This window comes from Triticum dicoccoides, chromosome 4A (genome assembly GCF_002162155.2).
Source record: "Triticum dicoccoides isolate Atlit2015 ecotype Zavitan chromosome 4A, WEW_v2.0, whole genome shotgun sequence".
Taxonomy (NCBI): Eukaryota; Viridiplantae; Streptophyta; class Magnoliopsida; order Poales; family Poaceae; genus Triticum; species Triticum dicoccoides.
Genome location: NC_041386.1, coordinates 613783265 through 613795433, shown reverse-complemented (window position 1 = coordinate 613795433; position 12169 = coordinate 613783265). Strand labels below are relative to the sequence as shown.

At 39.6% G+C, this 12169-nt stretch overlaps 1 protein-coding gene across 1 annotated transcript; it reads left to right on the top strand.

Moving 5' to 3' along the window:
* The first annotated feature begins 6326 nt into the window (after positions 1-6326).
* LOC119287348 (U5 small nuclear ribonucleoprotein 40 kDa protein-like) lies at positions 6327-12169 on the top strand. The gene is made up of 7 exons (XM_037566883.1): positions 6327-6644; positions 6731-7085; positions 7186-7342; positions 7794-7838; positions 9846-10008; positions 10834-11195; positions 11399-12169. Exons 1-7 carry the CDS (start codon positions 6423-6425, stop codon positions 11712-11714), a joined length of 1620 nt encoding a protein of 539 aa, XP_037422780.1. The 5' UTR covers positions 6327-6422; the 3' UTR covers positions 11715-12169.

Genomic DNA, 12169 nt, shown 5'->3' with positions numbered 1-12169 from the left:
TTTATTTAGTTGAATTAATAGAACTAGTAAGTGTTTAATGTTTCACCCATATATGAACATATGTTAGATATATTAATGTCAAATGTTAGATGAATTAGATATAAATTATATGTTAGATATATATTTAATTTAGTTATACGAGATTTCATTATCTAATTAAAATTTTATTATATAGAACTAGCTACCTTATTTTTAGTAAGAAAATTAATAGAACTAGTTTAGTTGAATTAGTTGAATTAATTAGTTTAACTAGTTAGTTGAATTAGTTCAATTAATTAGGTATATTTTTCATAAGTGCTTAGTTGAATTAGTTCAATTAATTAGTTGAACTAGTTGAATTAACAGAATTAGTTGAATTAATAGAACTAATAAGTGTTTAATGTTTCACCTATGAACATAGGAATGTCGTCTGACGACGAACACGATTTCATTATATGCGAATACTGCGAAGACCAGCACGACCTGTGCGGCAGAAATTTTCTAGTTGATGATAGACGCTTTAGCATCAAGCTGGATGAGAACTTCGAAGTGGATACAGTAAGTCACAATGACAAGTCTTTTTTCGTAATTAAGCATGACTTATGCTTCATTTGCTTCAATTTTTAATTTTAATTTTTCACTATTCTACTAGTGTATCCCCTGCCATGCAAGAATTTTTGTCTTGGATAAGATAGGTTTCAGTCCTAACGAAACTATGGAGGTAAAAATAGTTTACTTGAAGACCGAGCATGGTTATATCTTCAACGTCAAATTATATAATGCAGAACATACACCTATTTTGAATGCAAAACTTGGCAAGCACTATGCAAGGCTTATGCATTTGAGCCTAATATGGTTATCACCTTTGATATTCGTCCGAAAGATGATATTGAAGGTAATAGAGACATCTGGGTCGATGTGCAGACGCCTCCAGTTCTACCATTATGTGAGTTTCTCAACCATATTTATGTCCTCGATATGAAATTATTTAAACCAGTTGAATAATTAATAGATCTCAATTTATATTGACAGCTTACTTCCAATCAAGCAAACATGTCCGGCGCTTGGTAGACAGGACCGTCCACTGTCCCGGGGCTGAACTAAACTGCGAGGAGACAAGTCATTATGTTTCATGGCTTGAGGATCTTGATGATGTCAAGACAAATTTCTTTCCTGCACTTAGAAATGTTAGTACACAAAACGTGCGACCAATAGTGTTCGTACTGAACTACGGTCACATATATTTAGGAAAGATGGTAATATTTCTACTATTTCTCCTCAGTGCATCTTTTGCATACATTATTTTTTTAAGCTAAACTTCATTGCTAAGTATGTTACTATACGATGTTCTTCAACAGGGACTCCCGATGAATGTTGTGCCTGATTGGATCGAGACTAAAGGTACCATGAATATTGTTAGCTTACAACCAAGATATCCTACAATGCACTTTAGTGCATTCAGGATTCCTAATAGCGAGGAATGCTTAATAGTAAAACACTGGAGCAAAATTGTGAACGATCACAGAGAAGTACTAGGGGCAGCAATCAGAAGCGCAACCCACGATTAGGAGACAGGTTCATCTGCATGCTCCAATATGATGAATCAGCAAAGCTATACATGTTCTATGCTATTTTACCTAAGAAAGAGCAGCATGAGTGATTAATTAGCTAGTTCATGCTCTTAATACTTTTCCTCTCATGTCCGTGTTCTTCATCCTGAACTTAATCTCAAAGAGTGATTTGCTTTTGTGGTGTTATGAACGCTTATAATATCATTACCATGTTGAACTCGATGATATCTTTGCTATGAAAACCGTTGGTGATGATATATATGATGCAAGAGTTTTTATATTAATATGATGATGATGATGATGAGTTATTATATCATTTATGAAAGAAAATGCATATTAGTTTCAACTGGATGGATTCTAGCTAAGTGATCAAGTATATGCCATATCCATATTACCTCGATCACTTAAGTAGGTGATCAAGTATATATAATATGGGTATGACATATACTTGATGACTTAGCTAGGATCCACGCATCCAGTCAAACTAATCTGCGGTACATTCATCTAATGATTTAACAACTCATTATAATGTAAAACAATCACTAAATTAAATTGAAAACACAAAATTAAAGTAAAAATAAAAAATAAAACCAAAACACACCCAAACATTTAGTACCGGTTGGTGTTACCAACCGGTACTAATGTCCTACGCGCCCACGGAGCTGGCTCGTGCCACGTGGTTGCCCTTTAGCACCGGTTCATGCTGAACCGGTACTAAAGGGGGGGGGGCCTTAGTGCCTACAATTTAGTGCCGGTTACCGAACCGGCACTAAAGGGCCTTACGAATCGGTGCTATTGCCCGGTTCTGCACTAGTGCAAGTGTTACGAATTAATCTAGAGGACATGACACTTGTCTTACTTTTCATATTTTTTGAGAGAATTTTGTTTATGTATCCATGTTAATGTGCAATGTACTTAAATTAAAATAAAGATATAAATTTTATTACTAGATACATTTCAAATCTAATATATATATCTGCTTGTTTGTTTGTTTACTATTGTGATTGACAAAAGTGAGTGATAAACAAAGGGAATACAAAAGTTAGTATAAATAACTCTTTTTTTTGGTTCGCATTGGCCCCAAATTATTTTTGAAGTGACCTCGTGAGTCCCATATTTATTAAAGTACTGAATACATATTTGTCATTGGTACCGTATCATCATAAATACTGCACTTCAGCACGCGCGGGGTGGTGAATAGAGGAGAGATCACGATCATTGTACTCGTCAGTGGTATCGCCGTGAATGCTCATGGATGTTTTTTTAATCTTACCTTGTCGGTGCTCGCTTTGCCTTAGTCGGCTTCACTATACGCCGCGAAGTTGTTCTAGGTACTCATGGCTGCAACTACAAAATAATAATAAGTCGGGGTCAAATTGTCTAACACATGGCAGTTTGTACACAAGCAAATTTGTTTAACGATGATTACATATGCATAACTAGTTTTGAACAACAACAAAATAGTACTATGGATATCTTCACACAATCATATGGATGAAGTGTAGTACCTACACAAGTCACATTGAACATTGGATGAAGTGTAGTATCTACACAGGCATAGCATAATTGTTTTGTCAACTACCTTTATTGGCATATCATTATTTCTCCTATATAACAAAATTCTATAAGAAATCATTGAAGAACCTTTATCGGCATAGCATAATTGTTTTGTCAACTACACTAAAAATGTCAAGTACACTAACTTGCCATAGCATAATTGTTTTTGTCAACTACACAAGTTAATTGGCTGCAACTAAGTTCATTGGCTGCAATTATCCACATGTGTGTCAACTAAAAATGCCAACAATGTGGCACTGGTTTAGCACTGACTTGGCACTGATTTGGCAATGCACTACAACAAACACACTTCTAAAAATGCCCAGAGCAAACACAGTTCATCGACAACATAGATGATCACAATAACAATATTGCATTGCCAAACAAACACATTGTAGTTTCTAATTCAATTTGGCATAGTCACTCTAATTCAATTTGTCCTACTCACTCTAATTCAATTTTGCCTACCCATTCTAATTCAATTTGGCCTAGTCAAATCACTGCGAAACTGAAACCCTAGCGATGCAAATCAAATCGGGAGGGGATGAACTCACCGATGATTTTGTAGAAAGCAAAAGAAGGTGGAGGGGATGAACTCACCGATGATTTGTAGTCAATGTTGTGGAGTGGATGAAGGTGGAGGGGGATGAACCCTAGCAATCGGTCGTTTCTGCTGACGCCGTCACTGAAACCCTAGCGATGCAAATCAAATCAAATGGCAACGACCGACGAGAGAGAGAGAGAGAGAGAGAGAGAGAGAGAGAGAGAGAGAGAGAGAGAGAGAGAGAGAGAGAGATTAGCTGTTACCTCACCACCAGAATTGAAGTGTTGACGTCGACAGAAGAAAGGGGAACGAGAGAGAGAACACGCGCGGGGCAGAGAGGGGGGAGGGGTGAGGCGAGGTGGCCATTGCCCCCTTGATTTTGACCCCCACTGTCTCCTAATAATTTTCGGTTGGGCCCAATATGCAAAAAAGGCAAATTTAGCCAAGCATACATATTACTTACTTTAATAAAAACAATATAGTATTTCTATTTTACTAAAAACAAATAAAAGACTAAAAATAATAATAGTTCTTTAATAAAATTCAGAAGAATATTCTTAATTTAACAAAAACAATTAAAATACCAAATATTTTTTAAATGTTATAAATTCAAATTAAAAGAATATAAATTAAAAAATACAAAATAATATAAAAACGATCACCACCTACCAACAAATAAAAAGGAAAAAATGAAGTCTCAAAATATAGTATAATAATGTTCACATTGACAAAATAATATTATTAAACACATTTCAATCAATTAAGAATAAATAGTTGTAAATAAAAGTAATTTCAAAAATAAAAGTAAACTACAATATAATATAAAAATGATCACCACCTAAAAATAGAAATGAATTTTTTTTAAGTCTCAAAATATGATATAAGAATGTTTACATTGACAAAATAATAATGTTGTTGTTCCATGTTAATCAATTTGCAATAAATAATTATAAATAAAAATAATTCCAAACATTACATCCCACCTCATATAGTGCTAACATGGCAACCCATGGCACGCCACAACTAAACATAATTGTGCTGGCGTTCCATGTTATAGCACAACAACACTATATCCTTCTACTATCTATGGGACCTATATACCTGTGACGTTCAACTATTTTCCAATGCCACCACTATTTCCCTAGTAATATCGTACCAAATAAGCCAACACCACCACTATTTGAAAAAAAGATAGTGTTGGCGTTGGTTGAAAATGGCGCGCCACTAACGAATGTTATGACTAGCACTTTTTCCACTAGTGCGGGCGTCTAGATCTCTGCCACGGAGGTGTCTGCTACTATAGACCCAGCCAAACCCAAGGCAAAGCCCACACATTTGGGCATTCACACCACTTCTTCAGGCGAAAGCCCGCCATTTCGCACCCTCTCCCTGCCCTGCTCGCCGCCACCCCACCCCCTAATTCCTGCCCATTTGACAGTCCACCATCACGTTGGAGCTGGAGACGGTCACTGTCACGCAGGAGGAGTTGTGTGTGGTGGACATTTGCAAGTGAAACACGACACAACATTTAAATGCTATTAAATTACATAAAATGACTTTCAAATGTCAACAAATTCATCTCAAAATTAAATTATATTCATACGACTTGAGAGATTTATTCATGTTTATTAAACAAAATGTTTACGCTACTCTTCATGTAAAAAAATAGTTTGTGTTGTATGTAATTTTTGTTCCATACTAATGTTTATTGAAAATTTCAAAACAATCATTCCTCGCTATCATTAAAAATCCTTATATTTCCAACAAAACATTTGTGTACTTTTAGAGAAAATGGTCATGCACTCAAAAGTATTTTTATGGGCTCCAAAATAAACATATGTGTATCTAAAAAAAGTCCATGTATTCACATCAATAAAGCAACCAGAAAGAAGTAAAAAAGAAAACATTAAAAAATCATTTAATAATTTAAATATTTTTTTGTTAGTATCTAAACATTTATTATTTCTATTTATTTACAGTCTGTTTTATTTCCTTCTTTTATTCTTTATACCAATTGCATGTTTTGTTAAATACATCAACGTCTAGTTTGCTACATATGGAAATCCTTGTTCGCATCCACTCAGATCACATTTTGACACATGAACATTATTTTTTACAAAACCTAATTATATTTTAGTTTTCAGTTATTAGCTTGGTTTCCTTTTTGAAAAATACATGAATATGTTTCCACGATACACAAACAATTTACTTGGAAACAAATCTTATATTTTTATTTCCATGCCATAAACAAGTTTATTTTCTAAATACTATATGGACATCTCTTCTCACATACATGAACATCCCTTTTTTTGTGTTAGAAATATCTGAACATCTTTGTTCCAATACACAAACATTTCCTTCCCGATGCATGGGCGCTTGTTTTGGTACACATGAATACTTACATTTTCAGGGCATGCCTTTTTTCTATGTTAAAAAAATCTATGCAGTACTAATTTAGCATGCAGTAAATATGAATTCTCATACTAATATATATTTTTAGTGAAGATCAGTTTTATATACAGTTATATAAAAAGAAGAAGAAATGGTGACTGTGCGAGCCGTGCATTGCTCGGCCCATGTACCGAAATAAAGTGTTGTTTGCGGTTGGTGCCCAGCCCGCCAGGAGGTCAGGATAGTACTACTCCACCACTCTCGCGGTCGCGGCTGCGGCCCACGAACACACGGAGGAGACAGAGAGAGGGAGAGACGGAGGTAGGCGGCGCGCGTGCACCCTCCCCCATCCCCTCGTCCCCTCCGCCGGCGCCGGCGCGATGGGAGGCGACGCGCCGCCGATGAAGAGGCCCAAACTGGAGAAGGACGACGGCTGGTCCCGCCACCCCTCCCCCGCCAACGGCTCCGCGCCCAGACCCCCCGCCAGCGCCAGCCGGGCGCCGCCGCCGGACGGGGAGGACGACGACGGCGAGCTCCCGGAGGAGGCCGTGCTCGCGCTCATCGCCCACCACGAGCGCGAGGTCGAGCGCTACAAGCTCAAGGTACGCCCGTCCCCTCCCCGCTCCTTCGTCCAGTCCCCTCCCCCCTTTGGTTCTTGGTGATGAAAGATCGATCCTCGCGTCCGCAGCTGGAAGCCGCTGAGAAGAAGCTGGCCGAGACGCGGTCGAGGCTCTTCCGGCACCGAGGCCGCGCCCCCGATTGGAACCACCCGCCTCCGCCGCCGCCGCCCGTCCAGAAGGCCGCCGTGCCGGATCGCAGGACGCCGCCTCCGAGCCAGAGGGAGCCCCCCAAGCCGTCGGTGCAGAGCCAGAAGCCCCCCGCACCGCAGGCGAGGCCGCAGCTCGTCATCCCGGGGGCAGGCCACAGCCGTCCAGCCCCGCGGCCCACTTTGCCCGTACCGAAGAAGTCCCCATCGTCATCGTCGCCGTCTTTGGTGCAGGCGCCGCAGAGGAAGGCCGAGAAGAAGCCCAAGCGAGAGATCGGTAAGCTCGTCCGTTCTAGGGCAGCAGTTTACCTAATAGAATTCGATCTCCGTCGATATGCATGATGATGCAAGCCTGGTTCTGTTTTCCTGGTTTGCAGTGCAGAGAGAACATCAGAACTTGGTTCAGAGCGTCAAGAAGTCATCTGCGCCGACGACGCTTAAGTTCTACGGCGGAACTCTGGTTTCCAGCCAGCACAAGAGGAAGCTTAGGTGTCTTGAGCTGTGCCCTGCTGATGACCAGCTTGTCGTTACAAGGTACTAGTATGCTTGACTGGCTATAATAAATACAATACCGATTACCTAACATTAATGCACTGGCGGACAAAACTAAATTTGTCGAGTTCTGCCTCATTTGCTGAACAATCTTTGTCAAAAAGTTGCCTGACTTGAAAACTGATGAATGGGAGTGGTGCAGGCTAGTAACCACATAACACCAATAAGTCCTGATCTTTTTAAATGTCTTGGTGTCTAATGTTAGGCAACATATAGTCATAAACTGGGGAAAAGTGTACAAGGGTGAAACCGCTGTTGACATGGCTACACTTATTTGCTTAGGGAAATGGTTGATTTTTGGTCAATAATTCATCTCCACTTATATGTTGCAGAGTAAACTATGTAACGACATATAAGAACTGTAACATCTGTTAAATTTCCTTAACTTCTGCTCGAAGTAGAAACTTTGGTCTCATTTTTCCTTGTGATGCAGTGCATTGGATGGAATGGTGACTCTGTGGCAAGTACAGTCAAGTGGGTAAGCCTCATATTACCTCGTTTCTCTTAATGATATATGTCACTTTTATTTCTGCGAATTGTTACTTGACTCCCAAAACATATTGGAGATAGGGTTACTTGTTTCAACTTCTAGTGGAAAATAAAGTTAGAATAAGTATGTGACACCATTATAGTCATAATGAAGTCAAGAAAAGTACTATGTCTGCTTGGAGGTAGAAGATGCATTTGCTAAAATTAAAATCCATAATTTCTATATGTCTTCATGCAGACTAGGCAGTAGTTAGTGAAATTTTGCCACATAATATTGCATTTGCTGCCAACAAGAGCCATATGCAATGGTTTGTACTCCCCACATGGTCATATTGATGCTAAGCTAGCATAAATACATGCCAGTGACTGTATTGTGTATGCGGATTCTGTATCTTAGTTATGGAGTTCGCATGCTAAGTTTTCATGAAGCTCAGATGCTTTTATTGCAAAATTTAGCAATTTAGCATCTGTTTGCGTGTTTTGTTCATCGGTACAAAAGCCAGGTACGCTGGCTGATGCTCTGTTGCATTGTCTGTGTCCTGCCTCACCTCATACACTTCCACTACACCGAAATATTAAACTCAACATCTTAGGTTTGTTGCTTGTTGGCTGGCTGCCAAGAATGTGTCAACATTTTTACCAAGTGACATAAGAAATACCTACATGACATTATGGCCAAATTTCCCCGTCACTCCTTTAACAGGCCAATGAAATGGCGTCATATATATTGGATTTAACTCCAACGTGGCATGGATGTTCACGTGACACACAACTGTAGCTAATGTCATAGGTTGTCCCACTTGCCAGCCCACAACGATAAGTGGAAAACTTTGTCAACTGCTGAAACTGTAACAAAAGGGTGGTCCTGAACTAATGAGACCCCTGGTACCATGTCACTTGTTCCAGCAACAGAGCGCGTACATAGAAAACTGACACATGGATAAGGCTATGAACTGCATACATGGCTAACTACAAGGGTTCCGTAGACATGAGGCATGACGGCATTATTATAGTCATAATGAAGTCAATAAAAGTACTATGTTTGCCTGGAGATAGAAGATGCATTTGCTAAAATTAAAAGCCATAATTTCTAAATGCCTTCATGCAGACTAGGCAGTAGTTAGTGAAAGATTCGCCATATAATACTACATTTGCTGCCAACTTGAGCTGTAGGCAATGGTTTGCACTCCCCACATTGTCATATTAATGCTAAGCCAATACATGCTAGTGATTGTATTGTTTATGCAGATTCTGTATTTTATTTACGAAGCTCACATGCTAAGTTTTTATGAAGTAAACATGCTTTTATTGCAAAATTTAGCCATTTAGCATCTGTTTGCGTGTTTTATTCCTCGGTACAAAAGCCAGGTAGATTGGCTGGTGCTCTCCTGCATTGTTCGTGCCCTGCCTCACTTCATACACTTTCACAACACCGGGATATTAAACCCAGTATCTTAGGTTTGTATCCTAAGATGCAGCCAGTGGGCTGTGTTAACATTTTTACCAAGTGACATAAGAAACACCTACATGGCATTACAGCCAAATTTCCCCATCACTCCTTCAACGTGCCCTGAAGCGGTCTCCTATATATTAGATTTAACTCCAACATGGTATGTAATTTATTCACATGATAGATTCATATACTATTGGTATCATGAAATAATAATATTTTGAGTCCATGTACCTCATATAGTATTAATTTTATGTGTCAATGGGGAAAAGATAACTATCAATTGATAATGTTTTGTTGTAGCAATATGAAATTAGCAAGCTTCTGATTTTTATTGTATGCATTGCCTACTTATGCATTGCCTTCTGCAGTAGCAGTATTTTCGCGGAAGATGACACACTATGATGTTCATCACTTGAAACATTGCATGGGAAGCTGGTGCATGCAACCTCTTATAGTCTGGAGAATTAATTCATATGGCTCTGGAGCTGCATGTTTTTTTGTTTTATTTAAGCATGCTTTGAATTAGAATATTTGTACTTGCAGGCCATCCATCTCTTTGCTTAGCACTACAAATTGCTTTTCTTCAAAGCAAAGGTGGCCTGAGGATGTAGCTTGGCATCCAGATGGTGACACAATTTTTGCCGTATATACTGCTGATGGTGGTGACACCCAGGTTTCAATGATGAATCTTAACACATCAGGACAAGTAAGAACTCTGTTTAAACCTTGAAGTAGCACAACGCATTCCATCTATTATCATCCATTACAAGGTTTTGTGGTTATAAAATAACACTGTTACAGTGAACTGGATTGGTTTCATGGGCAGTTCAGATCCATCAAATATCATTTTAGCTAGAAACACTCACATGTGAAGGAGTGTTTTAATACCAGAATTTATATCTGTGCATTTTGAATCAGAATATTTTGTTATTTTAAATTAAATCAGGTTAGATAGGAATTGGTAGGTGCCCTTTTAAGTTACTCCTGTTTTCATATCCACCAAATACCCTGAATTTCTACCTCTCCTTTGTGCAATAATAATTGCTGCTGACACAGCAGTACATCGAATTTATAACCATTGCTCTCAAATTAGGTACGGCAATACATTGGATACATCGAATTTATAACCATTGCAATAATAAATAGTTCCGTTAGTGTGATTATGCGGCTATGTTTATTTTACTCTGCCATTTATATGTGGATGCATCAGTGACCCAATGTGATCTGTTGTTATGTCATGTACTCCCTCCGTTCCTAAATATAAGTCTTTTTAGAGATTTCAATGCGGACTACATACGGATGTATATAGATGTATTTTAGAGTATAGATTCACTCATTTTGCTCCGTATGTAGTTCATATTGGAATCTCTAAAAAGACTTGTATTTAGGAACGGAGGGAGTAAAAGCTTTCAAGAACCCATGCAGTCATTTGTACCACGCAATTATGCTTTCATGTTGTTTCTTTTGGATGACAGATGAGTTACTTCCAACATTACTAAAATGTTCTTTCATGATCTTTCCCATGAAACAGAAGAAAGTTACTTTCCTGCAAGCGAAGCCTCATACCAAGGGAATCATAAACAACATAAATTTCATGCCCTGGTCTGATACATGCTTTATGACTGGTGGAAGTGACCATGCTGTCATGCTCTGGCAAGAGAAAGACGATTCATGGAACCACAAGAAAGTGCACAGGGATCTGCATTCTTCTGCTGTCATGGGTGTTGCCGGATTGCAACAGAGAAAAACAATAATATCAGTCGGAATGGACAAGAGGATAATATCATATGATGTCTCAGCTGAAAGGGCAGAGTACAAGAACCTGATTGATAGCAAATGCTTGAGCGTGTTACTAAATCCAACTGATTTCAACCTATACATGGTACAAACAGGGTAAGTGGGCTTCTAATGTTGCTTCTGATTATTGGGTTCCATTTCGCACCTAAAACCTCACTGCATAAGATCCTTTGTATGTTTCTCATTTGCAGTCCTGGGTGCAATTGTATGTTTCTCATTTGCAGTCCTGGGTGCAATCTGTTCCCTCTGTGCCTTTTGGATGTTGGTGCTGCAAACTAAATCTCTCTTGTTTCTAACAGGTCGCCAGGCAGGCAGCTCCGCTTGTTTGACATCAGGCTGAGGCAGACCGAGGTTCACGCGATCGGTTGGAAGCAAACGAGCAGCGAGTCCCAGTCAGCCCTGATAAACCAGTCGTGGTCTCCGGACGGCTGGTACTTATCATCTGGGTCAGCAGACCCTGTGATCCATATCTTCGACATAAGGTACCAAGGCCAGAAGCCCTGCCAGTCGGTGCAGGCTCATCAGAAGCGGGTCTTCAAGGCCGTTTGGCACCAGACCTTCCCAGTTTTGACCTCCATCTCATCGGACCTCAACGTCGCGATACACAAATACTGATGGAAACAGCCAACACGTGGATTCTTGGCGCAGCGGATCAATCGCCATTTTTGTTGCGAGCTCGCGAAACACGGGCGCATCAGGTTCTATGAAGTTTCTTTGTTCACACACATGGGATGCATCAACGGAGAGTTCCAGAGGAGGCCTCAGCAACATCTGCACTTTTTGATGCATCTACAGGTCTCCCTAGTTTGAATGTTTTGCCCTTGCTCTGTGGAGAAGTACACGAGAAATCTCACGTACGTCGAAAACTGTTACCGAATGGTTTCCTTTCCTCTCCTTAGCATTTTTTGTTTGTTGGCAATGCAAGTGTCTTGGTTCTGTTGGTACATTTGAAAGTACAAAGCATCTGGAGACATAATGTCCAAGTGAGAGTCTCAGATGAAAGAAACCTCCACCTGCTCTCAAGCCCAAAAAGCTTGTGTTGTGTGGTCTGAATCTCAAACTCTCAGTTA

Coding starts and splice junctions, on each gene's coding strand:
- LOC119287348 (XM_037566883.1), top strand. CDS start 6,423: ATGGGAGGCGACGCGCCGCCGATGAAGAGGCCCAAACTGGAGAAGGAC. Junction 7,086..7,185: donor GAAGCCCAAGCGAGAGATCG/GTAAGCTCGTCC, acceptor CCTGGTTTGCAG/TGCAGAGAGAACATCAGAAC. Junction 11,196..11,398: donor CTATACATGGTACAAACAGG/GTAAGTGGGCTT, acceptor TGTTTCTAACAG/GTCGCCAGGCAGGCAGCTCC.